The sequence below is a fragment of the Ammodytes marinus genome, assembly GCF_949987685.1.
Source record: "Ammodytes marinus genome assembly, chromosome: 11".
Taxonomy (NCBI): Eukaryota; Metazoa; Chordata; class Actinopteri; order Uranoscopiformes; family Ammodytidae; genus Ammodytes; species Ammodytes marinus.
Genome location: NC_137215.1, coordinates 4,310,093 through 4,337,076, shown reverse-complemented (window position 1 = coordinate 4,337,076; position 26,984 = coordinate 4,310,093). Strand labels below are relative to the sequence as shown.

General features: G+C 40.2%; 3 protein-coding genes across 3 annotated transcripts in view; 2 read left to right on the top strand and 1 right to left on the bottom strand.

The window, feature by feature from the left end:
• Positions 1–26,984, bottom strand: part of antxr1d (ANTXR cell adhesion molecule 1d) — a 152,898-nt gene that overhangs the window by 62,185 nt on the left and 63,729 nt on the right. The gene's annotated exons all lie outside the window — the stretch shown is intronic.
• On the top strand, positions 1,115–13,908 carry ubtd1a (ubiquitin domain containing 1a; the record flags this gene model as incomplete). The annotated part of the gene is made up of 5 exons (XM_080036609.1): positions 1,115–1,166; positions 1,750–1,836; positions 10,956–11,183; positions 12,678–12,863; positions 13,709–13,908. The coding sequence occupies 5 exons, from the start codon at positions 1,115–1,117 to the stop codon at positions 13,906–13,908; spliced, it is 753 nt and encodes a 250-aa protein (XP_079892735.1).
• The window catches only part of rrp12 (ribosomal RNA processing 12 homolog), a 30,590-nt gene continuing 21,184 nt past the window's right edge, over positions 17,579–26,984 (top strand). Inside the window, exons 1-11 of the mRNA XM_080036866.1 lie at positions 17,579–17,770; positions 19,578–19,825; positions 21,185–21,268; positions 21,452–21,528; positions 22,048–22,153; positions 22,473–22,589; positions 23,924–24,062; positions 24,696–24,823; positions 25,333–25,431; positions 25,822–25,913; positions 26,461–26,572. Of these exons, the coding sequence (XP_079892992.1) occupies positions 17,632–17,770; positions 19,578–19,825; positions 21,185–21,268; positions 21,452–21,528; positions 22,048–22,153; positions 22,473–22,589; positions 23,924–24,062; positions 24,696–24,823; positions 25,333–25,431; positions 25,822–25,913; positions 26,461–26,572 (1,341 nt within the window). The 5' untranslated portion in view covers positions 17,579–17,631. The remainder of the gene's footprint in view (positions 17,771–19,577; positions 19,826–21,184; positions 21,269–21,451; positions 21,529–22,047; positions 22,154–22,472; positions 22,590–23,923; positions 24,063–24,695; positions 24,824–25,332; positions 25,432–25,821; positions 25,914–26,460; positions 26,573–26,984) is intronic.

Below are 26,984 nucleotides of genomic sequence, written 5' to 3'. Positions count from 1 at the left end.
AACAATTGGATGCTGTGAATCTTCAGCTATACAACAAACAGACAGACACACGCACACACACACGCACACGCACACGCACACGCACACGCACACACACACACACACACACACACACACACACACACACACATATATATCTGTCAATATTTTACCTTCCAGCAGGTGTCAGTATTCAACTTCTCAGTTTGATCAGAGGTTTCCAGGATAACTTTTAAAAGAAAAACACTCCAATCGGATGGATCTCCATGCCTGTTGGCCTACTATTAATGCAACTAAGCCTATCAATGTAGAATTTATCACAACATGTAATATATTGGCTATTTTAACAATCATTTATTTAATTTCTAGACGATATACAAAAACAATCTTCTTGATTTGACATATTGTTACTTTTGCAGCGTATTAGGCTCTTTCCACTCACTTTCATCCCAATTAAATATGTAAATGGGAAAAATTACCCTAAATTATAGCGGTTAATATGATGAAAACATTGCACTTCACGTCCCGCATGTGTAGCCTATCTGACAGTAAAAAGCCTAGAATTACTGAATAATAAAACAACTTCCGCTTTGCATTTCAAAGTAAAAGTAACAGTAAAGGGATCTAAACATTTCTAGCATTATAATCACGTTGTAAATAACAAAATAAAGTTCTATTTCATACTTTGTTAATTGCTAAGAACGTTTTAATTTTCCAGGGCAGCTTGATCGCAAACTGAAAGGTTAAATAATTCCAACCGGCGCTATTATTCTGGAAGGTTTCCCAGTTTACTCTCTGAGCTTGACATAAGATAAGAAGAATCGGTCTAAGCTACGCATGCGCAGACTGAATAAGGATTTAATTCTAGATCAGCGCTAACGGATTGTGCGCGTGTGAGCTGCATGCATTAGTATGATTCCCGGGAAATACTGATATTGATTCCAGTTTTTTTTCCAATTTTTTTTGGCAAAGCTTTTGATATTCAGTAGGCTTTGCAGGGTCAGACTTGCACGCGCACACACTCACACACACGCACACTGCCAGTTTGTGTGTGTGTCTGCTGCTGTCAACCTGCTAATCACTCGCATCCTCTGCTGATTGTCACGACAGGATTTGAGCGATAACTTCAGGTCGGATGTGGCAACAAAACTGCAGGAGAATGCACAACTTTGCGGACTGGATCTCCGGTAGGCAAAAAAGAATCACAACTGTTTAATCTATATTTTATGTTTTAATTTCTAAAGCACTTCTAGGCTATGTTATTCAAATGAATTAAATGCATCTTAACAAATAGATGATAAATAAAGAGATATAGTGTAGGCCTAATTGTAGCCTACATAAATGCATTGTTTTAATGCATTGTTTTAAACATATAGCCTCCTATGTGATTGTGAATGGTACATGCTCGCCACGGGGATGTACCATTTACAGGTTCACGCGCGTGTCTCGGTCAGCCGGCACTGCACGTGACGTAAACATATCGCGGCTTGTCTCTGACCCTCTGACGTCACAGGAACAAGGATCTGCTGAGCTGTCATTATTGCCGGATGATGATTTTCATATAAGGCTATAACAAAGCATCCGATTTTCCCCCCATCATTAACCGATTTTTTTTTTCATGATAAAGGCTTGAGGCTATGGCAAATATATAGGCTATATCGATGATAATGACTGATAAAATATACAGTATATAGGCTATATGGACGGATGAAATAGACAGTATACAGGTTATATGCACTGACGACATTTTCTGGTGAATGTGTACTTTAGGGACCGTGATGGGTGGATGTGTGGGCAGGAGTCGGTTGGATGGACAGGGGAGCGCCCGGACCTCCACACGGGGCAAAAAACGAGGAGGTAAGAGAAACTGGAAACACCATAACATGTCTTCTTTCATACAATAAAAGGTCCAACATCTAGGCTACATTCAGGTGTTTATTACTTGTGTTACCACTCCAAATGTTCAGTGTCTCTTGTTTTACTCTTTAAAGGCATATGTTTGAGTGAAATGAACATTTTGGTTTTATAATATAAACTACTGACAACATTTGTACCAAATGTTGTCAGTAGTTTATATTATAAAATATACATTTTTTCCAGAGCTGTAAGGGTAGAAGGACAGTTTTTATACTCATCTGTGCAGAGAATGCTGTTGTTAAAGGCCTACTTCACCGGTTGGAATATGAAGGTGTATTGAACTCGGAGATCCTATGTAGTATAAATGTGCAAAAAAAAAAATCAAATCGGATCATCCTAGCCTGAGAAAAGGCAGAAAGAGTGTTTTATGGTCTCACTGTCTAACCCTACATTTTCCTTACTGTGACATCACAGTAAGGGTCAGGAATAACAGGACAGCTGGGCCATGGGATGACTAAGGGAAGACTGAGGGAAGAAAAACCTCATTCATTATATTATAATAGTTATTTTATAATGATAGAACGCTGGTTCCGTATGGGTGAAGTATTCCTTTAAGTGAGATGAAAAGTTGTGAGAAATGAGGTGAGAGCTTATACAAATACTTTTTACATGCACTGTTTCATAAGATTATATTTTTATTTGATGTGGCTCAGAAGAAAATCCTCCTGTGGTGATGCAGTCATATGGAAGTATTACACAGCAAACATCTCTCTCTCTCTCTCTCTCTCTCTCTCTATGTCTCTCTCTTTCTCTCTCTCTCTCTCTCTCTCTCTCTCTCTCTCTCTCTCTCTCTCTCTTTATCTCTCTCTTTATCTCTCTCGTAGACATAAATATGTCAGGACACATAGTCAGAACCAATACAACACAGCGATTTTTCCACATTAACAGTAGACCTTATGGATAAACATACAGCACAGGCCACTTGGACTACAAGATGACGTAACAATTCCTGCTTTTATGATAAAATGTAGGTTGGGGGGCAGGAGTCCTGATACTGATATTAATAATAGATTTAACTTATATAGTGCTTTTAAGAAATCAATTCACTTGATGTATGGACGTGTTTCTTTGTCTGAAAGCTTATACCTACTCAGGCGTAGTACACACACACACACACACACACACACACACACACACACACACACACACACACACACACACACACACACACACACACACTGTTACTCACTCACTCACTCACTCACTCACTCACTCAAGCACTCTCACTCACACACACACACACACACACACACACACACACACACACACACACACACACACACACACACACACACACTCACTCACTCACTCACTCAAGCACTCAAGCACTCAAGCACTCTCACTCACTCACTCACACACACACACACACACTCACTCACTCACTCACTCACTCACTCACTCACTCACTCACTCACTCACTCACTCACTCACTCACTCACTCACTCACTCACTCACTCACTCACTCACTCACTCACTCACTGGACTGTCATGCATTATATATTGAACAGCTCAGCCGTGATGTGGTGCCTCCCTTCACTCTGAGTGTTTTCATATCATAGTTTGACCTACTTGGTGCTATGGCTGCATGATTCTTGCTTAAATGTGGATCACGATTTTTCTCCCCAAGAATTTATGACACGATATTGTCATAAAATTCCATCTTTTTTTTTTTTTTTTACAAATACATTAGCTGGGCGGGCGCTTGTGGTGTAGTGCAGAGCCGGCCCAAGCTTTCATGGGGCCCTAAGCGGAATTCGCTTATGCCTCGGGCCGGCTCTGGTGTAGTGGTTAGAGAGAAATAATCTTGAAAAAAACAAACATGTACTCACACCCTAAACATGACATTGAAGTGCTGTACAGTAACTTAAAAGTCTCTTCTAACAAAAAAATAACAGAATAAAGGGGCGCCCTTAGCTCAGTTGGTAGGGCGTTCCCCCCATGGGCCTCGGCCAGCAGCGGACCCGGTTTCGTTTCCAGCCCGCAGTCGTTCTCTGCATGTCACTCCCCTCTCTGCCCCATTTCACCTCTGTCTCTCTGCACTATCAATAAAGCATAAAAAATGCAAAAAAAAAATCTTTAAAAAAAATAAAAAATAAATAACATAATAATATTTTGCAAGGGGACGGGGACTTGGGTCATATATTGCCGCGGTTATTATGAACAAAAACAGATGTTGGCCAAGCGTTCGCTGGAGATCGCTTTTTATGCCTTTAATGCTGCTGAGCATAGAAAAAAATAATGTAAAGTCACAGCTTTAGAATAAATAAAACATAGCACCCAGTCCATTTCGGAAAATCAGGCACAATATTTAAAGGTGTACACTTCACCCATACGGAACTGGAATTCTATCATTATAAAATCGCTATTATAATATAATGAATGAGGTTTTCCTTCCCTCAGTCTTTCCTTGGCCCAGCTGTCCTGTTAATCCGAACCCTATATTTTTACTAGTGTGATGTCATACTTGTAAAATGTAGGGTTAGACAGTGAGACCATAAAACACTCTTTCTGCCTTTTCTCAGACTAGAATGAACCGATTTCAACAAAAAAAATTGCACATTTATACTACATAGGATCTCAGAGTTCAATACACCTTCACATTCCCACCAGTGAAGTAGCTCTTTAAAGCTTAGTGTAAATCATTCACACTAATAACATTGTGGTTCACTTCTCCCCAACATCACCTCATGTCAGGGGTCGTGTGCTGAAGTCAACTAGCTTCCCCTCTGAATTGCCTGTATTATATAGGCAGTGTGTTATGTCTGCTAATGGGTTTAGCACGTTTAGCATGTTGCCTATGTGTATTTCTGTCCCCTTCTCTAAATAAAGCTGATTAGATTTAGCCTACGGGTGTAAACAAGGGTGTTCCCTCTATTGACCCGCGCCTTCCATGTATGGATTGGTATTTTAGGGTTGCCAAGCGTTTGTAATTAGGACAGCCGTCACATTTTATGCAAGTAGGAGGACCCATGGTTTTAGGGGGAGGGTTTAACTGAGGTCTTGCAGTTCATTGCTGCTGATCAGGTGATAGTAACGACGGGGCTGTCCTCTTCAGAAGGGTCGGAGGGTGTGTGTGTGCGCGTGTGTGTGTGTGTGTGTGTTTGTTTGTAACTCATGAATGCGGAATCTATAGTGACTTACTCAGAACTTAAGACGCAACCATGGGAGTACCGAACTCACGGGAATGCACCTACCATCATGCGCCCAACACACCACTTATAAGGATTTTGCTGAAAAGTAAGTTAAGATTTGTGTGTGTGTGTGTGTGTCTGTGTGTGTGTGTTATTTGGTTTTCATATGTGCACACTCCAAGTGTTGTGCCACACTGTTCTCTAAGAGGGTTTTGTATGTGTGTGTGTGTGTGTGTGTGTTGAGGTCAAGTGTTGTTTTGAGTGTGGATTTAAGATGTCTTTGCATGTCTACAACAAACGATTCACTGTAAATGAATTGGAACAAATAATAAGTGTCCAGTTATGTTTCAGTTGTTTTTATTAACTGTACGTCTGTGATAACATGCAAAGATATGTCTTTTTTTATTTATTTAACAATTCTTGTAACCGAATAATCACCATCACGTTTACAGTGCACATTTTGACATTTACGAGATTAGGTATCTGATATACTTTGTTTATATTTACCTGGGACAGAGTAGGGGGCCGCCCAGTCCATTTTACCTGCTGAAATACCTTTTGTTTTTACTGACTGATCAATTTTTTATATATGGAGAAGGATGGGAAATAATTATAATCTCATAAGGAATCTAGTTGTAGTCTTACAAAATAGTGACCCTGCGATATCCCCCTTTTTTTTGTTGCAAAATCTTATATAGTAACTGTGAAACAAATTAAGCGCAAAGGAGATGGTAAATTGCTTAATAAAATAATAGATAATCTTTATAATATATATATATATATAATAGACAATATATAACATAGACAAAAACTAATTAATCTAATAATCTATATATTAAATAGACAAAAACAAACAGACAGGCAAAGGTCATGACAACAGAAAAACAAAATCCACAATCCGCTTTTGTGAATGGAGAGAAACAACGACTTGATTCTTAGAAAGACGTAAGGCTGATTTAATCCAGTTAAAGGTTCAGTTAAGACAATTAGGACACAATTGCTTGTTAACCTTAATGCCATTGTTTAAAGGCCTACTTCACCGGTTTGAATATGAAGGTGTATTGAATTCTGAGATCCTATGTAGTATAAATGTGTGAAAAAAATTTAAATCGGTTCATCCTAGCCTGAGAAAAGGCAGAAAGAGTGTTTTTTTAACCCTATATTTCTCTTTCTGTGATGTCACGAGAAAGAGAAATATAGGGTTAAAAAAAACACTCTTTCTGCCTTTTCTCAGGCTAGGATGAACCGATTTCAATTTTTTTCACACATTTATACTACATAGGATCTCAGAATTCAATACACCTTCATATTCAAACCGGTGAAGTAGGCCTTTAAGTTAATCTATTTTCCACCTTTTAAGCATTCTTGTGTTTCATCAATTGACTTGTGCTGTTATAAATGCAAAAAACAAAAAGATAAAAAAAAATGAATGCATTATCCTGAAAACTGCTACGACCATGGCTGTAACAACTTGAGTAGAGTAGAATTAGTTTTTGAGCTATTATAGAAATGTTCCAGCGATAATAATAATAATAATATGCCAAAATAATGAACTTTAACTTTTTTGTTAATCAAACTATATATACAGTGTACAAATCTGGAATAAATTAAGAGACCATCTGGATTTTTCTTCAATCTTCACCTCTACATTACTTATTGAGAGTGCTCTTAGTGACACTTTTTTTTGGGGGGGGGGGGAATTTAGTAGAAATGTTGTCAGTAGTTTATAGAATAAAACCAAAATGTTCATTCTACTCAAACATATGTCTATAAATAGTAAAACGAGAGACACTGAACATTTGGAGTGGTCTCTTAATTTTTTACGGGGCTAGTTATATATATATATATTTTTTGTTTTGTTGTAAGTTTCATTAGGCAGTGTATTCCACCCATCACACATGCTTGATCTTTGAATAACAAACATAACACAACCTGCCAGGGACTTGAGTTGAAGGAGCTAAGCCGAGGTTCCAGGTATCAATAAGCTTTCAGCCGAGAGGACAAGCTGTCGGTCTCCCAATGTCACACTCCACCATAACACAGACAGTCAGGGTCACTGACTTTACTCGACCACCGTACACACAAACACGGCTCACTCACCCACGCAATGAGGGTTTTTTTTCGAAAACTCAAAGTTGCTTTGACTTGACTAACTAATGGCCAATGTTTGCAGCTGCTTGTCCGAGACAAATACTTTAGATATAAAGCCTGAAAATCCATGGTTGACAAAGAATAGAATATACGTTGATATGGTCACACACGCTGGTTCAGAAGAATAAAGTGTATATCTTTCTTTGTATCGCGATAAAAAGTATCAACCAACTTTCTAGAGACTTTTGCTATTTTGTGATTATGGCTTGACATTTTTATATGATATCAAATCTTTGCTTCCTATTAATAATGTTTGCCTTGTGGCACAGTTGTCAAGGCGTCGCCCCCCGCAACAGACCCGGGTTTGAATCCCGCCCGGGTCAGTTGTCTGTATGTCTTACCCTCTCTGCCCCACTTCAACTCTGTCCCTCCAAACCTCCACCTTTACATTTTAAATAATAATAATAAAAAATAATAATAATGCTTAAAATGTAAGGTTATTGAATGAGTCATTTGTGTAATTCTGAGTGAATTCAAATCAGGCACCATGGAAACTAAACTGCATGGCAACCTGAAGCTCAGGCCATGGTTGTCCTCATCTCTAAAGGTCATGATGTAACCAATATCATTAGATGGTCTCCTGCTTCGTAAATGGCACTAAACATTCTAAATCATTTATCTTTGTGCATTTGTATATATTATAAGATGGCTACCTCATATCCGGCATATGCATTTAAACATTTATAATGGTTATGAAAAGACATAAGGATACATATGTACATTTGACAGTAGTGAGGCCTTGTTTGTAGAAGATGTGATAATTGATTAGACATTGACATTTGATTGATTCTTTCTGTTTGTATTTCCATGTGCCTTTAATTGCCCACTCGTAGTATTCCCTAAATGTGTTTTTCGTCGACCAAAAGAGTGTTCATCTCTCCAACCAGATAAATCCTGTTATGTGGAACCTGATTACTGCCTATAATCCACTGCTGTGCGATTGTGTGTGTGTGTGTGTGTGTGTGTGTGTGTGTGTGTGTGTGTGTGTGTGTGTGTGAGAGAGAGAGGGAGAGTACATGTGTGTGTGACTGAGTGTGTGTGTGTGTGTGTGTGTGTGTGTGTGTGTGTGTGTGTGTGAGAGAGAGAGAGAGAGAGAGAGAGAGAGAGAGAGATAGAGAGTGTGTACGTGTCTGTGTGTGTGTGTGTGTGTGTTCAAGGGTTGTTTTAACCCTAAAGTACTGACAATCCTTTAGTATGGGAGTATTAACATGTCCTTGTATGACCTCATTGCTGTTTACATGACCAAATGCATACCTGCTGGTTGCTGTAGAGGGCAATAGAAATACATTTTATTGATTGGTTGAAATGTACACAATAAAGTGACAAAGTTAGAGTGAATTTGATAAGATAAGATAATATTAAAGTTATTCTCCTGAGAGAAAATGTTACCTGGGCAAAAGTGCTGGCCAAAGCTACGTGCACAACAATACATTAAATGTCAATCCATCATTATATAACAGTAGACAGTAAGCTATAATACATGGCAGTAGGTGACAAGCAAGACAACCTTGATTAGCTATTCCAATGCTATGTCAACTAATTGTATTTAATAATATATTAGGCAATGTTTTTTTATAATCTTAGTTAGTTATTTTCAATGAATGATGTTTGAATATGAGCTTTTATATATATTTTTTTATTTTTTTATTATTTGAAATAAATAACTATTTCATTCGATAACTCAGTTAAAAATGTGTATTTTTGTCATTTATATTGTCAGAAATAAGAGCTAAATTAAAACAATATTTGATTCCAATTTGTATACATTGTACAAATTACAAAAGTACTGAGAAACCAAAATCCACTCTCTAACCAGTAGTGCAGAAAGCAGTGAAATGCAGAGTGACGCACTGCAGTGTAGGGAAGGGCAATATATTAGTAATACATTTGAATTACATAATAGTTCCATTTGGACACTCTTTTCGTGCCCGCGGTAAAGCTTAGCAGCTCAGCCATTTTCACTGCAGTGGTGACCTGAGTCAACCTGGTGAGACGTTACATGGGCAAGGCAAGGCAAGGCAAGGCAAGGCAAGGCAAGGCAAGGCAAGGCAAGGCAAGGCAAGGCAAGGCAAGGCAAGGCAAGGCAAGGCAAGGCAAGGCAAGGCAAGGCAAGGCAAGGCAAGGCAAGGCAAGGCAAGGCAAGGCAAGGCAAGGCAAGGCAAAGCAAGGCAAGGCAAGGCAAGGCAAGGCAAGGCAAGGCAAGGCAAGGCAAGGCAAGGCAAGGCAAGGCAAGTTTATTTCTATAGCACAATTCAGACACAAGGCCATTCAAAGTGCTTTACAGGGGCAAGATTAAAATACATAATACACATTAGAAAAGCGAGTGAATAGAAATAAAACATTTAAAAGCGATTGAATAAAAGTAGAGCATTTAAATACAATAAAAATTACAAGTTAAGATGGAAACAGAAAAGTCTTCAGATTTGATTTAAAAGAACTGAGGGTTGCAGCAGACCTCAAGTTTTCTGGGAGTTTGTTCCAGATATTTGGAGCATAAAAACTGAAAGCTGCTTCTCCTTGTTTAGTCCTAACTCTGGGGACTGTAAGCAGACCTGTCCCAGACGACCTAAGGGCTCTGGACGGTTCATATAGTGAGCATGTTTCTCATAGCAACACCTTGTTCTTTTAGCTTTCTGTAGGATAGGTAAGGCATGTGTATTTATATAGTACAATTCAGACTAAAGGCATTTCAAAGGGCTTTACAGGGGAAATAAAAATACATAAAAAAACATTGAGATTGCATTTTAGAGTGAAAAAAGGCAGATAAATTGTTCAAAATGACAAGAAATTGCATTTAAATGACAATAAAACCTCTGATCGCCCTTTGAGCTATTTTAGCTGCTGATGCCGTTACATCATAGGCTATATAAGGTGCCTGAGAATGTAGTTGTATAAACTAAAAGTTGTTTGCATGACAGTCGAGCCCTGATTACATGGGATTACGGTCTTGGGGGCAGATTTACATTAAACCAACTGCATTAAGACAAGCGGTCTCCTCCACCAGGCCAAATACAGTAACACAATCATTCAGAGGGTCACCATCATTTCACTAATTTAAAGGTGTAGTCAGTGATTCTGGAGAACGCTTGTTGTCAAAACCACTTTTTGTCAAAATCAGTGAATATCTCCTCACGATCCACTACCTGTCCGTACTGTGTGTGCGCTAAAAAACAAATCTGAAGTTAAGACACAGCCTAGGCTCTGTAAACTGGTAAACAAAAATGTATGTAAACAAAGGGGGCCCACCGACCGTAGAGCATCATGCCTGTTAACAGAGCCTATAGGCTGTGTTTCAACGCTGGAATGGTACGGACAGGTGGTGGATCGTGAGGAGATATTCACTGATTTTTTTACACAAAATGTATTTGACAACAAGCGATCTCCAGAATCACTGGCTCCACCTTTACGTTTGATAGACAAAAAAAACTATCTCTTTTGTCCAAAGGGGCCACTGGAATAAACAAAAACTGAAAGTTCCTCGAAGCCACTTGAATGTACACTGTCTCCTTTTAAAAAATAAAAATGTGACATTGGGCAGTCGGCTCCGGTGGTGTACTGGATAGAGAGCGTACTATATTGGCTCCAGCCTTTGTTGCAGTGGTCGCTGGTTCAAATCCAACCCATGGACCTTTACTGCAGGTCATCCCCCTCTCTCTCTCTGTCTGTCTCCCCATTTCAACTCTGTACTGTCTAATAAAGCTTGAAAATGCCCCAAAAAATTATCTTAAAACATTTTTTTTTTAAATTACCAATCGCTTTCTTCTTCCTCTCTTCCAGGGCGGAATGAGCCCCTGAAAAAGGACCGTGCGAAGTGGAAGAGTGAGTACCCCATGACGGAGGGTCAGCTGCGGAGCAAGAGAGACGAGTTTTGGGACACGGCTCCGGCCTTCGACGGACGAAAAGAGATTTGGGACGCGCTCCGAGCCGCCGCGCGAGCAGCCGAGTGCAACGACCTCGAGCTAGCACAGGCCATAGTGGACGGAGCCTGCATCACTCTGCCACACGGTACGGAAGGATGCAGACAGACAGACAGACAGACAGACAGACAGACAGACAGACAGACAGACAGACGGACAGACAGACAGACAGACAGACAGACGGACGGACAGACAGACAGACGGACGGACGGACAGACAGACAGACAGACAGACAGACAGACAGACAGACAGACAGACAGGCAGGCAGACAGACAGACAGACAGACAGACAGACACAAGGACGCACACGCAAGCCAAGCGCACACACACACACACACACACACACACACACACACACACACACATACAGAAATTTGTACGGCTATACTTGTGAGGACATTCATTGACAATGCATTCCCTATCCCTTCACCTTAACCCGAACCATCAAAACCAAATGCCTAACCCCAACCCTCACACTAACCCTGGTCCCTAACATAAACCTAATTCATACCTGAACCTTAAAACCTAGTGTTAACCCTCAAACAGCTTCTTTAAAGGCCTGTCCTAAAGTGAGAACCGGACCAAATGTCCTCACTTTCCAAAAATGTCCTCACTCCGATGGTCAAAAGTACAAGTAGACACACACACACACACACACACACACACGCACGCACGCATGCATGCACGCACGCACAACACACACACACACACACACACACACACACACACACACACACACACACACACACACACACACACACACACACACACACACACACACACACACAAATGTGCTTCATCCAGCTATGAATTGTATAATCTGTAAATGCCCGGGAACATCCAGCCCACGTGCATTATACCCACTGACTGTAATAATTCTCAAAATGTCAAAAGGACAGTTAGTAGAACGAGTTGTGCCGAGATTACCGCCACCATAGTTACATAGCCATGGTTACGTAGCCATGGTTACATAACAGTCGCAGTGGTGCGTGACTATGTGAATGGATCGGGGCACAGACAGCCAGACACTGTATAAGTGAAGTGGAAAACTCATGCATTTGCACAGTAGCTACCCACTCAGTGTCTGTGATTTTGATTTTAACCATTTCACTAGTTCAAGGACACTGGTGTTACTGATGCAACTCAAATAAATATATAATGTGATTGCCTCATATGACCCCTGGTAAGGCAAGACAAGTTTATTTATAGAGCGCAATTCAGACCCAACACAGTTCAAAATGCCTTATAGGGGCGGGGCCTAAACATGTGTTTAAAGGTGGAATCAGCGAATGGACTTTATGTCAAAATTTGTGATTATCGCCTAGTTACAAGGATTTAGTTCATTTGGGTTGCAACGGCCTTTAACACCAGATTTTTTTGACACTGGAAAGAAGCGTTCTCCAGACTCCCCCTTTTAAAGGAGCTGAACATGGCAGGATACCTCAAGATTTCTGGGAGCAACTGCAATGCTGATATATGACAGTAGTCGGGAGACAAAGGTTTATGTATCAGGGGTTAAGAGTTAGTCATTGTTTCTGTAAACCAGTTTTTAACACAGACTATATTCCCTCTCTTGTGCACAGGTTCTCTCACAGAAAGTTACGATGAACTGGGGAACCGGTACCAGCTGCCAGCCTACACCTTAGCTCCACCCGTCAACATCATCAATGAAACGGCCACTGACCCCGTAGCGACTGACCCCACACAGAAACAAGCGCCCCCTCCGCCATGCAGACAGGAGTTCCAGCTACGGGTACGACTGTCATCAGGTAAGAATCACCCAGAATGAACTGTTATAGAAAATATGTTTAAATAGTATATACAGTAATATGATGCTGTATTTAAGTTGAGACACTGCATACATAGGGTTACATTTTCTACCTTATAGATATCATCATTAAACTTAAAACGATAAATTCTTGTATTAGAGATGTTTTGAAATGTTTGAATAAATATGAATATTTGGCTAAATCTAACTAATGTAACAGTTAATTATTATACTTTTAACTATTATAGAATAGATATTTTGTCTCTATATACTGTATATGACATTTAAGGCAAGAAACTGCAGTTGAATAGGGTAACATTTTTAACTTATAGATATCATCTTGAAACTTTGTTATGACTTAAATTAAAAAAATAAAATGTTGCATCTCTTTAAATACTAAAAATCTAAGAATGATGATGGAAAGTTTAGTTGATGTAAGTGCTTTAGAAGTTGATATTTTTGGTTCAGAGTATTGAAAAAAAAAGCTAATGTTGAGATAATGGCCGTTAAAGATGGTTGTATTGGAGATATATACAGACGCAAACAGACAAGGTTTAGTCAAATAAGAACGTAGATTTACATTTTGGACCTTTTATTGGTATAAAACAAGACATGTTATGGAACCAAATAGACAAAAATCTCAAAATTGAGTAGTGCTTGAAAAAAACCCAATGTTTTTGCATGCGGTGTCTTGCCTTAAATCTGGAGAACTGCACAGCTACCCAAGCTTTCCCCATGCATAAGTCTCAGTCCTATCTAGGGCTGTATATTTATAATTCATAACTTTCCAGTGTCTCAAGAAATCTGTGTCAACTCTATTTATACCTTTTGTGTTTCGTTTCTTAGGAAAGGACGTGCGTCTCACCGCCAGTATGGCCGACTCCATCTCAGACTTAAAGAAACAGTTGAGAGACCTCGAAAAAATCGAAGTTCTCCGACAAAGATGGTTCTTTTCTGGGAAACTACTCACGGACAAGACTCGCCTGCAAGATGCCAAGATCCAGAAAGATTATGTCGTTCAAGTCATCGTCAATACGATCGACTGAGGAGAGAGACAGTCGGAAAAAAAAAAAAAAAAAAAAAAAAAATAGACGTGCCAGAGAATGGGGTTCAGGAATAGAGGTTCTGCAGAGGAATTTTGTTGTGTACATTTTTATAAATAAGAAATGATGGCTTTTATATTGCTCCTTTTTGTATTTTTTTTTTCCAAATTAAGAATATTAAAAGGTGCAGTCAGTGATTCTAGAGAATACTTGTTGTCAAAATCAATTGAAAAAAAAAACTCAGTGAATATCTCACGATGTGTACTGTGTGCACACTGAAAAAAGATTCCAGTGGTAATACACAGCCTAGGCTCTGTAAACTGCTATGTTAGCCGGACGTCAGTAGACACACAGTATAGACAGGTAGTGGATTGTGAGGGCATTTTCACTGACTTTGACAAAAAGGGATTTTGACAAAAAGCGTTCTCCAGAATCGCTGTCTAGACCTTTAAAAAAAAGCACTGAAACACTTTAGATTAGAAGTAGCGTCCTAAAATACACACCCCAGTGTCTGTCTGTCTGTCTGTCTGTCTGTCTGTCTGTCTGTCTGTCTGTCTGTCTGTCTGTCCGAGTGGAAAACTACTCAAAGTTCAAATGTTTACACGGGTCCATCTCCTTGTATTGTATATTTTGTATATATGTATGATAATTGATAAGCTGAATATGGGTCACATACATATGAAAATCCATTCATTCTTTCAAGATTTCATGTCGTGAATTTATATGCAGCGACATGAGGGCAGAAAACTGTAGCAGGGGAAAAACATGTAAATATAGTATATTTCCCAATGTGTTGTTTTTTCATGTTACTATGTGCACACACACACAAACACAGACAGACACACACACACACACACACACACACACACACACACACACACACACACACACACACACACACACACACACACACACACACACACTACATTTTCAATCAACAACTATATATTTTGACGACACTAAAGACACACACAATATGATGGAGCCTTTCTGAAGAGGTTAATAACTGATAATCAGTTTTTTATTTATTTCATCACTCCAAACAAAACACTGTTGTCTCGTGTACAATATGATGCTCACTGTTCTTGAATAAGTTATCAATAAAAATTGTACATTTTAAGTCATTCTCTGCTTCTCTGATTCCTAGGCAACACAAGTATCTTAAAGGCCCACTTCACCAGTTTGCCCAGTTGTGACATCACAGTGACATCACAACTGGGCAAACTGTAGGGTTAGACAGTGAGACCGTAAAACACTCTTTCTGCCTTTTCTCAGGCTAGGATGAAGTCCTCCTGCATCCACACTATTCGCGCTTTACTTTAGTATTACCATGTAAACATCTGGTCAATGATCAAATTCCTTCGTGATTTTCTCTACTTATGACATCTATTGCAGCATGTCCGTCCTGGGAGAGGGATCCCTTACTTTGTTCACTCATCCTGAGATTTCTTCAAAAAAAAAATGTAATCCTGGTAAAGATTTTTTTTTTACTGGGAGTTTTTTCTCAGCCGAGCTAAGGGTGTAAGGGCAGGGTGTCATATTGTATCATATTGTATGGAATGTAAAGACCACTGAGGCAAATGTCTATTTGTGATATTGGGCTATACAAATAAAACTGATTTGATTTGATTTGATTTGATTTGATTTGATTTGATTTGATTTGAACTGATTTCTAAAAATTGTGCACAATTATACCACATAGGATCTCAGAGTTCAATACACCTTCATATTCCCACTGGTGAAGTAGGTCTTTAAGAGTGTTCAAAGGTAGAAACTACCCTGATTTATAAAGCAATATGGTTCCATCCCAACCAGGAGCTACTGAATGCAGGGGGATAAAATGATTGTGTAAGTGATATAAAAAAATAAAGGTAATGTGTATTTTCGGTCACAACCCAAAAAGCTTAAATGTTGTGATGGAAAAGTGTCAATAGGAACACATTTTACTGTGTAATAATGTGTATATGTGATGCCTAAACAAACAATTCCAAATCAACTTATCAGCTTGTTAAAGGTGCAGTGTGTAATATGACATCGTTAAGTAAGTTCTACAAAGTTCTAGAATGCAACGCTCCCTGGGTAAAGCCCCTATCTCACTGGGCTGCGACTGTTTGCGACAAGTTGGAGACTTCATTCGCAAACGAGTCTCTAAACTGTCTCCAAACGTTCGCGGAGGTCTCAATTTCCTCGCATGAGTCGCAGAGCCGCGCAGTCCTGTCGCATGAATTTTGAACATGTTCAAAAAAAGTGTGCGACAAATCAGTCTCAAAACAGTCTCCGAGTGGTCGCAGGTGTCTCCAAAGCGTCGCAAACCCTTCTCAATTTAGTTTCCGCGAGTCAGAAAGTGCGAGCAATGTGAGACAACTTTGCGAGGGGTTGGCGACTTATGAAACTAAATTGCGACTGATTTGAGACAAAAATGAGACGGTCGTGCGAAGCTCGCCAGACGTACGCGAGACATAAATGCGACCTGCTGGCAGGTGTTGGGCAGGACATTCGCAAACGTGTCGTGAGGAACCAACTCAGTGAGACTGCAAGTGAAAATTGTCGCTAATTTGCATATTTGGTCGCAATTTTGTGTCTCCAACTTGTCGCACACCGTCGCAGCCCAGTGAGATAGGGGCTTAACCCCACCCCTTTAGAATAATAACAGAAGCTACAGTGGCCTTCAAGGACAAGAACAATTAAAAATGTTAAACAATGCACCTGATGACATTCCAACTATGACACTTTCAACATGGCGGCACTAGGCCTTGGTCCAAAATATGCAGAAATATGGACATATATGAGACCCTTTCTAAGGAAAAAAAATAAAATTCAAAACATTTTTTTCAGCTATTATGCACTAAATTAAATGTACTTATGGATATTATAATTACTTTCTACAAAATCTGCTAGGAAATAAAACCCAAAATTCTACACACTGCAGCTTTAAGAAACGAACAGCATGAGATCGGAATTCTTTAGGTTTTCCTATTACACTTAAAGCTTGTGATGAACACATTGAAACAGATTATATATTATTATTTTTTTTAAATCGTTTTTTTTACTCTTGCCTTTTGGGACGATTTGGATCATTTGTAGTGTACAAAATGTCCCAATTTTTCGAATCTAACAAAAGGAAAATGTTTTGTTACCTTTGTATACCTGTCGAAATAGGATGTATGACAATGTGGCAAACTAACTAAGTCCTCATTCTTGGAAAATGTTATATACATACAAATATATAGGCTATTCGAAGGAGTTGAGTTGAGTTGTTCGAACGTCATTGGGCTACTTCTCATCTCTGAAATATATGGAGCTCTGCCTACCATTTAAAACAATGTAGGCTAATCTACACTGTAATATAGGCTAAACCAATATATTTTCATGCCTGCTGTTCCCTTGTTCATTATATAAAACAAAGCACAATGCCAATTTGTGATGTACTATTTGCTAATCAAATCAGCTTGCCCCGGTTCTTTAACTGCATCACACTGTCTACGTCAGCAGATAATGGGGATGGGAGCTCGTGTTGTTGACATGTGCCTCTGTATTATTATACCATGTATTATACTCTGTTGTTTAATGTTGAATACAATAGCGCCATCTCGCGGTAGAATAACATTACGGCCGCGGCAGACACGTGAATGCCCCTCTGACGTCACTTGGTGAGCGACAGAGCCATCTGCAGCTGCCCCGCACTGTACAGTCTTATTACCGCGACTGTTTTCAAAACACCCGAAAATGGTCAAATCAGGGAAACTTAAGTCTGGGACGGGGAACAAACTGAAGCGATGGAAGAAGGGGCACAGCAGCGATTCCAACCCGGCCGAGAGTCGCTTCAGGGCGGCCGCAAAGAGCCGATTCTTCAGCAGACCCTCCGGTAGGCTTTCCTTCCCCGTTGACGTTACACGTGGGTCCATGGTGGCTAGTGCTAGTAGCTACTGGGAGTCAGCCATTTAACTTGTAGCTGCTCTCAAGCTACATGTGTATACTGACAACTGGGCCATTAACTGTTTAAACGCAATCCCAATGAAGTTGTCAGCGAAAAAATCCAACAAAGATAGACTAAAATAACGCGTCAATGAGTTTAGTCTTTCTGTAAATGACAACAACTGCTGTGTGTTTGTGGATGTGTGTGAGTGTAAGCCAACGAGACAGACTGTTAAACTGTGATGATATCTGCTCATTGTTGCACTTGTCTGACATACACAGCCGTCATAATAATAATAATACTAATAGAATAAATAATAATACAAACGTTTGTTATTCCTTCCATGACAACATCAAGAAACAACCACCAAAGGAACTAATGTCATCGCCATCACTTGTATTCATCAAATTCATTTTCAGGCAATAGTTACAGTATATACCCATAGACATAATCATATACTTGGTACATTTGTGGTGATGCTCTGCCATGCTACAATTCATCCGTATTGCTTATTGCCTTCACTCTGATCCTATGCACAACAAGCATGTTTACTTTGATCAACAAGTCGTTGTGAAGACCTATAACTTCTTGCTTCCTTTGGCTGTGTGTTTACGATCATGGTCCATTTGAATTGCCTTGTCTGATTGCACATAAAACACAACAACATTTTGTTTGAAGCAACTCCAAATAACAGCATTTAAAAGGGAATCATTGGGCAATACGAAATAAGAAAAATAAATGCATAAATAAATAAATAAATATTCATTCTAGATAAATGACCATCCTCATAAAAACCCCATCTTAAATTTAAAAATACTGTTAAAATAAACTATCTCATATTTTCTTTCTCCCCATAGGAAATGATAAGAGTGATCTGACAGTTGATGCTCTGAAGCTGCATAATGGCAAAACATACAAAATATTAACCTCCTACGGGAATTGTTTTTTACCGTCTAATTTTTCCTGTAAAAGAGAAGGAGGCCATCAGTGAAAACAATGCTGTTTTTAGTTATTATTAAATGCCTTTTATTTCCTTTCTCCCCATAGGAAAGAGTGATTGGTCATCCTAGAAATATTAAGTCATTAAAGTCATAATTTTTTATTTAATTTATTATTTAACCTTTATTTATACTCGAGATATCATTGAGGGGTGAAATACTGTGAAAATAAATAAAATACTGTGTTCAACTAAACTATATCATCTTTTCTTTCCTCCCCATAGGAAATGATAAGAGTGATCTAACAGTTGATGCTCTGAAGCTGCATAGTGGCAAAACATACAAAATATTAACCTCCTACGGGAATTGTTTTTTACCGTCTAATTTTTCCTGTAAAAGCGAAGGCTGTTTTTAGTTATTATTAATGCTTTTTATTTTCTTCCCCCCAATAGGTAAGAGTGATAATGACAAAACATACAAAATAAAAAACTCCCACGGGAAACTTTTATACGGTTATGAAACAGTCTACTTTTTCCTATAAAAGAGAAGGGCCACCAGTGAAAACAATGCTATTTTTTGTTATTATTTTTTTTTAAGATTTTCTTTTTGGCATTTTCAAGCTTTATTAGACAGTACAGAGTTGAAGTGGGGAGACAGAGAGAGAGGGGGGATGACCTGCAGTAAAGGTCCATGGGTCGGATTTGAACCCGTGACCACTGCAACGAAGGCTGGAGCCAATATGGTACACGCTCTATCCACTACTCCCAATTTTTTTTTTGTTATCATTAATGCCTTTTTATTTTATTTCCCTCCCATAGGAAATGATAAGAGTGATCTCACGGTAGATGCCCTGAAGCTGCATAATGACCTGCAGACGGGCCCTCTGGAGCTGGGCCCAGGCCGGGGGGAGAGAGGGGAGGGAGGGGACGGCATGGAGGAGGAACCAGAGGAAGCCGCTTCACAGAGGACCTCCGGGACCTTCCTTTCCGGCCTGTCCGACTGCTCCAACCTCACCTTCAGGAAGGTGCAGCGCTACTGGGAGTCCAACTCTGCCGCTCACAAAGAGGTGGGGAGGGTTATTACTGAGCAAATAAAGAGATTTATCTATCTATCTATCTATCTATCTATCTATCTATCTATCTATCTATCCATCCATCCATCCATCCATCCATCCATCCATCCATCCATCCATCCATCCATCCATCCATCCATCCATCCATCCATCCATCCATCCATCCATCCATCCATCCATCCATCCATCCATCCATCCATCCATCCATCCATCCATCCATCCATCCATCCATCCATCCATCCATCCATCCATCCATCCATCCATCCATCCATCCATCCATCCATCCATCCATCCATCCATCCATCCATCCATCCATCCATCCATCCATCCATCCATCCATCCATCCATCCATCCATCCATCCATCCATCCATCCATCCATCCATCCATCCATCCATCCATCCATCCATCCATCCATCCATCCATCCATCCATCCATCCATCCATCCATCCATCCATCCATCCATCCATCCATCCATCCATCCATCCATCCATCCATCCTTCCTTCCTTCCTTCCTTCCTTCCTTCCTTCCTTCCTTCCTTCCTTCCTTCCTTCCTTCCTTCCTTCCTTCCTTTCTTTCTTTCTTTCTTTCTTTCGGACAATTACACACAATACACAATTTTCTCTTTGACATATTCATACATATTTCTTTGTGTTATGACAACCTAGGCTCTGTAAACTGGCATGTTGCTAGCTACAGTAGGCTCCCTTTGTTGACATATCAGTTTACAGAGCCTAGGCTGTGTATTAACACCAGTTTTTTTCCAGTGCACACACAGTGATTATTATTTATATGGATTAATTATATGGGGTTGATTTAGTCTAATTTGATTTTTGCTTAAAGGTGGAGTAAGTGATTATGGAGAATGCTTGTTGTCAAAATCACTCTTTGTCAAAATCTGTGAATATCTCCTCATGATCCGCTACCTGTCTGTACTGTGTGTGTGCTGGAAAAAAAACTGGTGTAAATATACACACAGCCTAGGCTCTGTAAACTGCTATGTAAACAAAGGGGCCCTTCCTAAGTAGCAACATACCCGTTTACAGCGCCTAGGCTGTGTATTAACTCTGATTAACTCTTATTTTTTCAACACACACACACAGTACGGGCAGGTAGCGGATCATGAGGAATTATTCATTGATTTTGACAAAAACGGATTTTCACGACAAGCGTTCTCCAGAATCACTGACTCCACATTTTTAAGGAACAAAAGCCAAAGAATTGAGGACAGTTATGAAAATGTGTTGCTAGGATACCAAAACTGTCAACAAACATATCATTATAAATCACACATGCTGAGTTTCACTGTAGCTGTGTCATCGTCATCATCTTTGCCGTCTGATGTTTCTCACAGATCTGTGCGGTGTTGGCTGCTGTTACCGAGGTGATCCGTGGTCAAGGAGGGACGGAGACTGAGACAGAATACTTTGCTGCCTTGGTGAGTGATGCCTGGAGCTTATAGTTTCACTGAGACGTTACCAAATAAGTCGCGTTGTGTAGAAAGTTGATCGTTAACCTTTTTAATGTCTCTGTCTGTCTGTCTGTCTGTCTGTCTGTCTGTCTGTCTGTCTGTCTGTCTGTCTGTCTGTCTGTCTGTCTGTCTGTCTGTCTGTCTGTGTAGATGACGACGCTGGAGGTAGTGGATACACCAGAGTCCCAGGCTGCTGTGGCCTACCTCCTCAACCTGGTCATGAAAAGGTTGGACTCAAATTACTTTGACATTTTTTCCTCCAAAACAAAAACCCTTCCCAGCCATGTCAAGGCTAATAATATGACACAAACTCTCTCTCATATGATCCTTGTATTGTTGTTCCTCAGGTGGTCGAATCCTGCTTATAGTCGACTTATTGTCAAATAATTTTTATTTTAATCATCCAATAGTTGACTATTCTGGGTCACACCTTTTGAAATGGATTGACCTTAATGCCTTCTTTAAAGCGAGTGCATGTGTGGCAAATTAGATATAACTCTAGAACCTGTTTCTCGGGGTTCTCCGGTGGCGTAGTGGATAGAGCACGTACCATATTTGCTCCGGCCTTCGTTTCAGTGGTCGCGGGTTCAAATCCGACCCGTGGACCTTTACTGCAGGTCATTCCCCCTCTCTCTCTCTGTCTCCCCATTTCAACTCTGTCCTATCTAATAAAGCTTGAAATTGCAAAATAATCTTTAAAACAAAAAACCTGTTTCTCATCTGATCCTTGTATATTTGTTCCTCAGGGTTCCTGCTCCGGTTCTCATGTCAAAGTTCTCCGACACCACTAAAGCTCTGATGGACCTGATGTCTAAAGAGGCCACGTCAGAGACCGCTCACGCTCTCAGATGGGTGAGGAGGCTTCTATTGGTGTTATCATGAATTATTCAAACTAGTGATGTGTGTGTGTGTGTGTGTGTGTGTGTAAAAAAACTGACTGAATTTCTAAACGTTTACATGTCAGGACTAAACAACTTGTAGGTGGGTAAAGTAACAGTCGAGGACTGGACTCTGTTATAGAAGGATTTTGTGGCTAGGTCTAAACACACTTAATAAAAGAGGCCTAATGACAGTTTAAACAGTTTTTCTTAATGTTTAGCGTTTAAGCTTTTAATAATTGATCATTGAAACTGCAGCAAAGATTAATTTAGCCATTTTCCCCCCTCTCTAGATCCTGTCCTGCCTTGCCACGTTGCTGAGGAAGCAGAATATGTCAGTGTGGAGTTTCCCCACCACGCTGCAGGCCTACCACGGGCTGCTCAGCTTCACCGTGCACAGCAAACCCAAGGTCTGTCTGCATAGCCCTACTAGTAACAACCTATGAGCTATTATAAAACCCAAGGTCTGTCTCCAGAGCCCTACCATTACATTAGATGTCCTTTAATGAGGGCGGCAGTGGCGAAGTGGGTAGGAAGATTGCCTCTGGAGTGCAGGGTCGGAGGTTCGATTCCCCGCCTACCCGCCACATGTCGAAGTGTCCCTGGGCAAGACACTGAACCCCAAATTGCTCCCGATGGTTCAGAGAGCGCCTTGCATGGCAGCTACTGCCATCGGTGTATGAGTGTGTGTATGAATGGGTGAATGTGGTAAGAAATGTAAAGCGCTTTGGGGCTGAGAAAATCGGCTAGAAAGGCGCTATATAAGTCAAGTCCATTTACCATTTACTTTAGCAGACGCTTTTATCCAAAGCGACTTACAACAGGAGCACACATTCATACACCGACAGCACAGCAAACCCAAGGTCTGTGTCTCCAGTATTAACAACCTAACACATATTATATGTTAAATCAGACATTGAATGGGCTGCTAAAACCATTATTACCTAATGTATCTCACTAGACATTCTACGAGTGCTATCTAGATTTATTTGCCAAGGTGTGTCTCAAGCTAGTAACAACATTTCATTTAATTTCATTTATTTATTTACGGCTCTCGACCATAGTACATGGTATGGGGCGCAACATTCAAATAATGACAGAACAAAACAATGGTGTTCGGCATGGACAAAACAAAAACACTACTTAAACCTGCAGTGTGTAGAATTTGGGGTTTTATTTCCAAGCAGATTTTGTAGAAAGTAATTATAATATCCATAAGTACATTTAATTTAGTGCATAATAGCTGAAATTATAATATTATAATTATAATAAGAAAAATATTTTTTTAACCCCTTAGAAAGGGTCTCATATATGTCCATATTTCTGCATATTTTGGACCAAGGCCTAGTGCCGCCATGTTGAAAGTGTCATAGTTGGAATGTCATCAGGTGCATTGTTTAAAATTTAGAATTGTTCTAGTCCTTGAAGGCCACTGTATCTTCTGTTATTATTCTAAAGGGGTGGGGTTACCCAGGGAGTGTTGCATTCTAGAACTTTGTAGAACTTTCTTGATGATATCATATTACACACTGCACCTTTAAACAATGGTAGGACTTATTTTAGCAAGGCACCTGTTTGTTTTTCCAATAACTTTTGGCTCATCTGACCTCAGAAGCTAAATCAGTTTAAACATAGATAGAACAGCCCCATACCTAAACTGATTATTACATGAATCAAAAATGTAACAAATAATATGATCACATTTTTTTTTTCTAATTATTATTTTTTTTAAACCACATCTCAGGTGCGTAAGTCAGCTCAGCAGGGAGTGTGTGCCATCCTCCGCGGCAGTGACTTCCTGTTTACAGAGAACGCTCCTACACATCACCCCGCTGCCGTGACAACAGCCAAGTTCTGTATCAAAGAGATGGAGCAGGCAGGAGGTAAGACATTGGACACTTTTTAATTGATCTGTTGTATCAGTCTTAACACCCACGCCTGTCAAAACACCCACGCATCGCTTGTCCACTGGCCGCCTGCCATTAAAAAAAATATATATTACAAGTCGTGTTATTCGTCTCCAGTTTGGATCAAGAATGGGCCGATATTTAGTCTTAAATAAACACTGCTTTCATTACGACTCTCAGCGCGCATTTCAATGAACCATGATGTAGGCTACCAAAACATACTGAACTGTGACTGGCCACTCGGGCAAGTGACTGGCCAATCATATCCAATTGTCCTGCATATGATTTTACTGGCCCCGGGTTAGGTTTGGTTATGTCGAACCCTTGTTGTTAGTTGCAGCCCCTGTTTTTTTTTTTTTTTTGGCATTTTTATGCTTTTATTGATAGTGCAGAGAGACAGAGGTGAAATGGGCCAGAGAGGGGAGTGACATGCAGAGAGCGACCGTGGGCAGGAATCAAACCCGGGTCTGCTGCTGGGCCCGGCCCGGGGAGGTGGGGGGGGGGGGGACGCCCTACCAACTGAGCTAAGGGCGCCCCCCTATTTGATGTTTATATGATTCTGTAGTTGTTTAGAATAGAGTAGTTTATGTGTATGATATTTCCGTTCAGGCAGTAAGGAGGACACCACCACGCTGCATGTGCTGGGCCTGATGAAGGAGCTGATGGGCACCTTTCCTCTGGGGTCCGTTAAGTCCTGCTGTGAGACGCTGCTCAGGGTCATGACACTCAGCCACGTGGTGAGAACAACCACTAAACATTCATATGAAAAGCCAGAGAGCCCTTTGTTAATGTGTATGGATACTTTAATATGTTTAATAATGTTTGTTCACCTCTGCTCGTAACTGAATTTTAGAATTTGTATTGATACAGATTTAGAGAGAGACAATAGTTTATAGCTCCATAAACTTACAAAATGTCCTCTGATGTTACAAAGGGATTATATATGTATATATTTCTTGATTATGCATTACTTACTTTTATGCACATTTTTATTATTTTATTCTATTCTTTCTTCCATTCTTTTTAATTATTCCTTCCCTCTTTTATTCATCTATTTGTTTTCGTATTTCTTTAAATATTTTATATAAAGCATTTTGAATTGCCTTGTTGTGTATGAAATGTGCTATATAAATAAACTTGCTGTGTCTGTCTGTCTGTCTGTCTGTCTGTCTGTCTGTCTGTCTGTCTGTCTGTCTGTCTGTCTGTCTGTCTGTCTGTCTGTCTGTCTGTCTGTGTGTGTGTGTAGCTGGTGACGGCCAGTGCCATGCAGGCCTTCCATCGGCTGTTCAGTGGGAAACCAAACGCAGCGTCGCTCTCTCCAGAACTCAACACACAGATCATCACAGTGAGAATGTTGCATATAAACATCTGGCTAGCATCACACTACCAATGTGCCAACAAACAATGATTATAACTTAAAGCTGGGGTGGAGGATTTGGGGAGAAAATAGCAGTTGGGATAGAGATTCAAATCCAAATACCTCAACCGCTCCACTTGTTCTCTTTGGTCCCTCCCTGACACGCTCTACACCAACAACGTCGGTGCCAAAGTGAATGGACAGTCCCAACAGCCAATAAGAACAGAGAATCTGAGCCTCGCTCTGATTGGTCAAAGTGTACAGCTCATGTTAACTTTGACCAATCAGAAATCATATACCCCAGCTTTAAGTGAAAAAAAAAAAAAAGATGTCCTGTCATTTTGAATACTATTATATTAATCTATTCCCTCCCTTCAGGCTCTGTACGATTACCTGCCCAGTGAGAACGACCTGCAGCCTCTGTTAGCCTGGATCGCTGTCATGGAGAAAGCTCACGTTCACCTCGCAGCGTAAGACATGCTTTACTAGTGACAACATGACAAATCCTTTCTTTGTAATCTATGTGCTGTAAAGTCCAGACTGTTAGACGGACCGGTGTGTGTGTGTAATTGAATTTAACCTTTATTTATACATGAGAGATCAGTTGAGGGGTGACACTCATTTACAAGGATGTCGAGTCAAACAAATGCAAAGCAAAAATAATAATACATACACAATATACAACTGATAAAGAGAGAGAAACAAATATATACTGTATAAGAGGCACCCCACTTTATTTAGATGAAAGAAAGATATTAAAAGTGCGTCTTCTACACTGTGTTTCACGGTAATTGGGTGTTTTTTATTCAGAATACGTGTGTGTCTGTGTGTGTGTGTGTGTGTGTGTGTGTGTGTGTGTGTGTGTGTGTGTGTGTGTGTGTGTGTGTGTGTGTGTGTGTGTGTGTGTGTGTGTGTGTGTGTGTGTGTGTGTGTGTGTGTGTGTGTGTGTGTGTGTGTGTGTGTGTGTCTGTGTCTGTGTCTGTGTCTGTGTGTCTGTGTGTGTGTCTCTCTCTCTAGTCTGCAGAGTTCCCCTAGCCTGGGTCACCTCCCTCGTCTGTTCACAGCCTTCACGTCCTGTCTGCTGTCTCCTCACACACAGGTGGTTTCTGCTGCAACCAACGCACTCAAGGTAAATGTAAATGGATTTTAGACAAAGGAATTTGTATTGAAACAGTTAAGGGGGCGTTGACTTACGCAGCAATGTTTTCAAAATAATACCCGAAGTTTTTTTTTTTTACACCAGTGCTTCCCAAATGGTGGGGCGCGCCCCCCTGGGGGGGCGCCGTGAGTTGTCAGGGGGGGGCGCGGGCTGCCTTGATTTCCAACTGGCCAAAAAAAAGGATTTTTTATTTTTTATTTTTTTTAAAGTGCTAGCAAGCGCGATGTGTGCTTGTGGTCATATCCGCGCGAAAGGCTGCGATTTGCAGTAAATAAATGTCCACATGTGTCTCCAAGTGTCTCTGTAGGCTATTTAAAAAGAAATCAAGCAAGTAGACTAATAATAACATTAATGAATTATTGGTTATCGCATCACAGAAGGC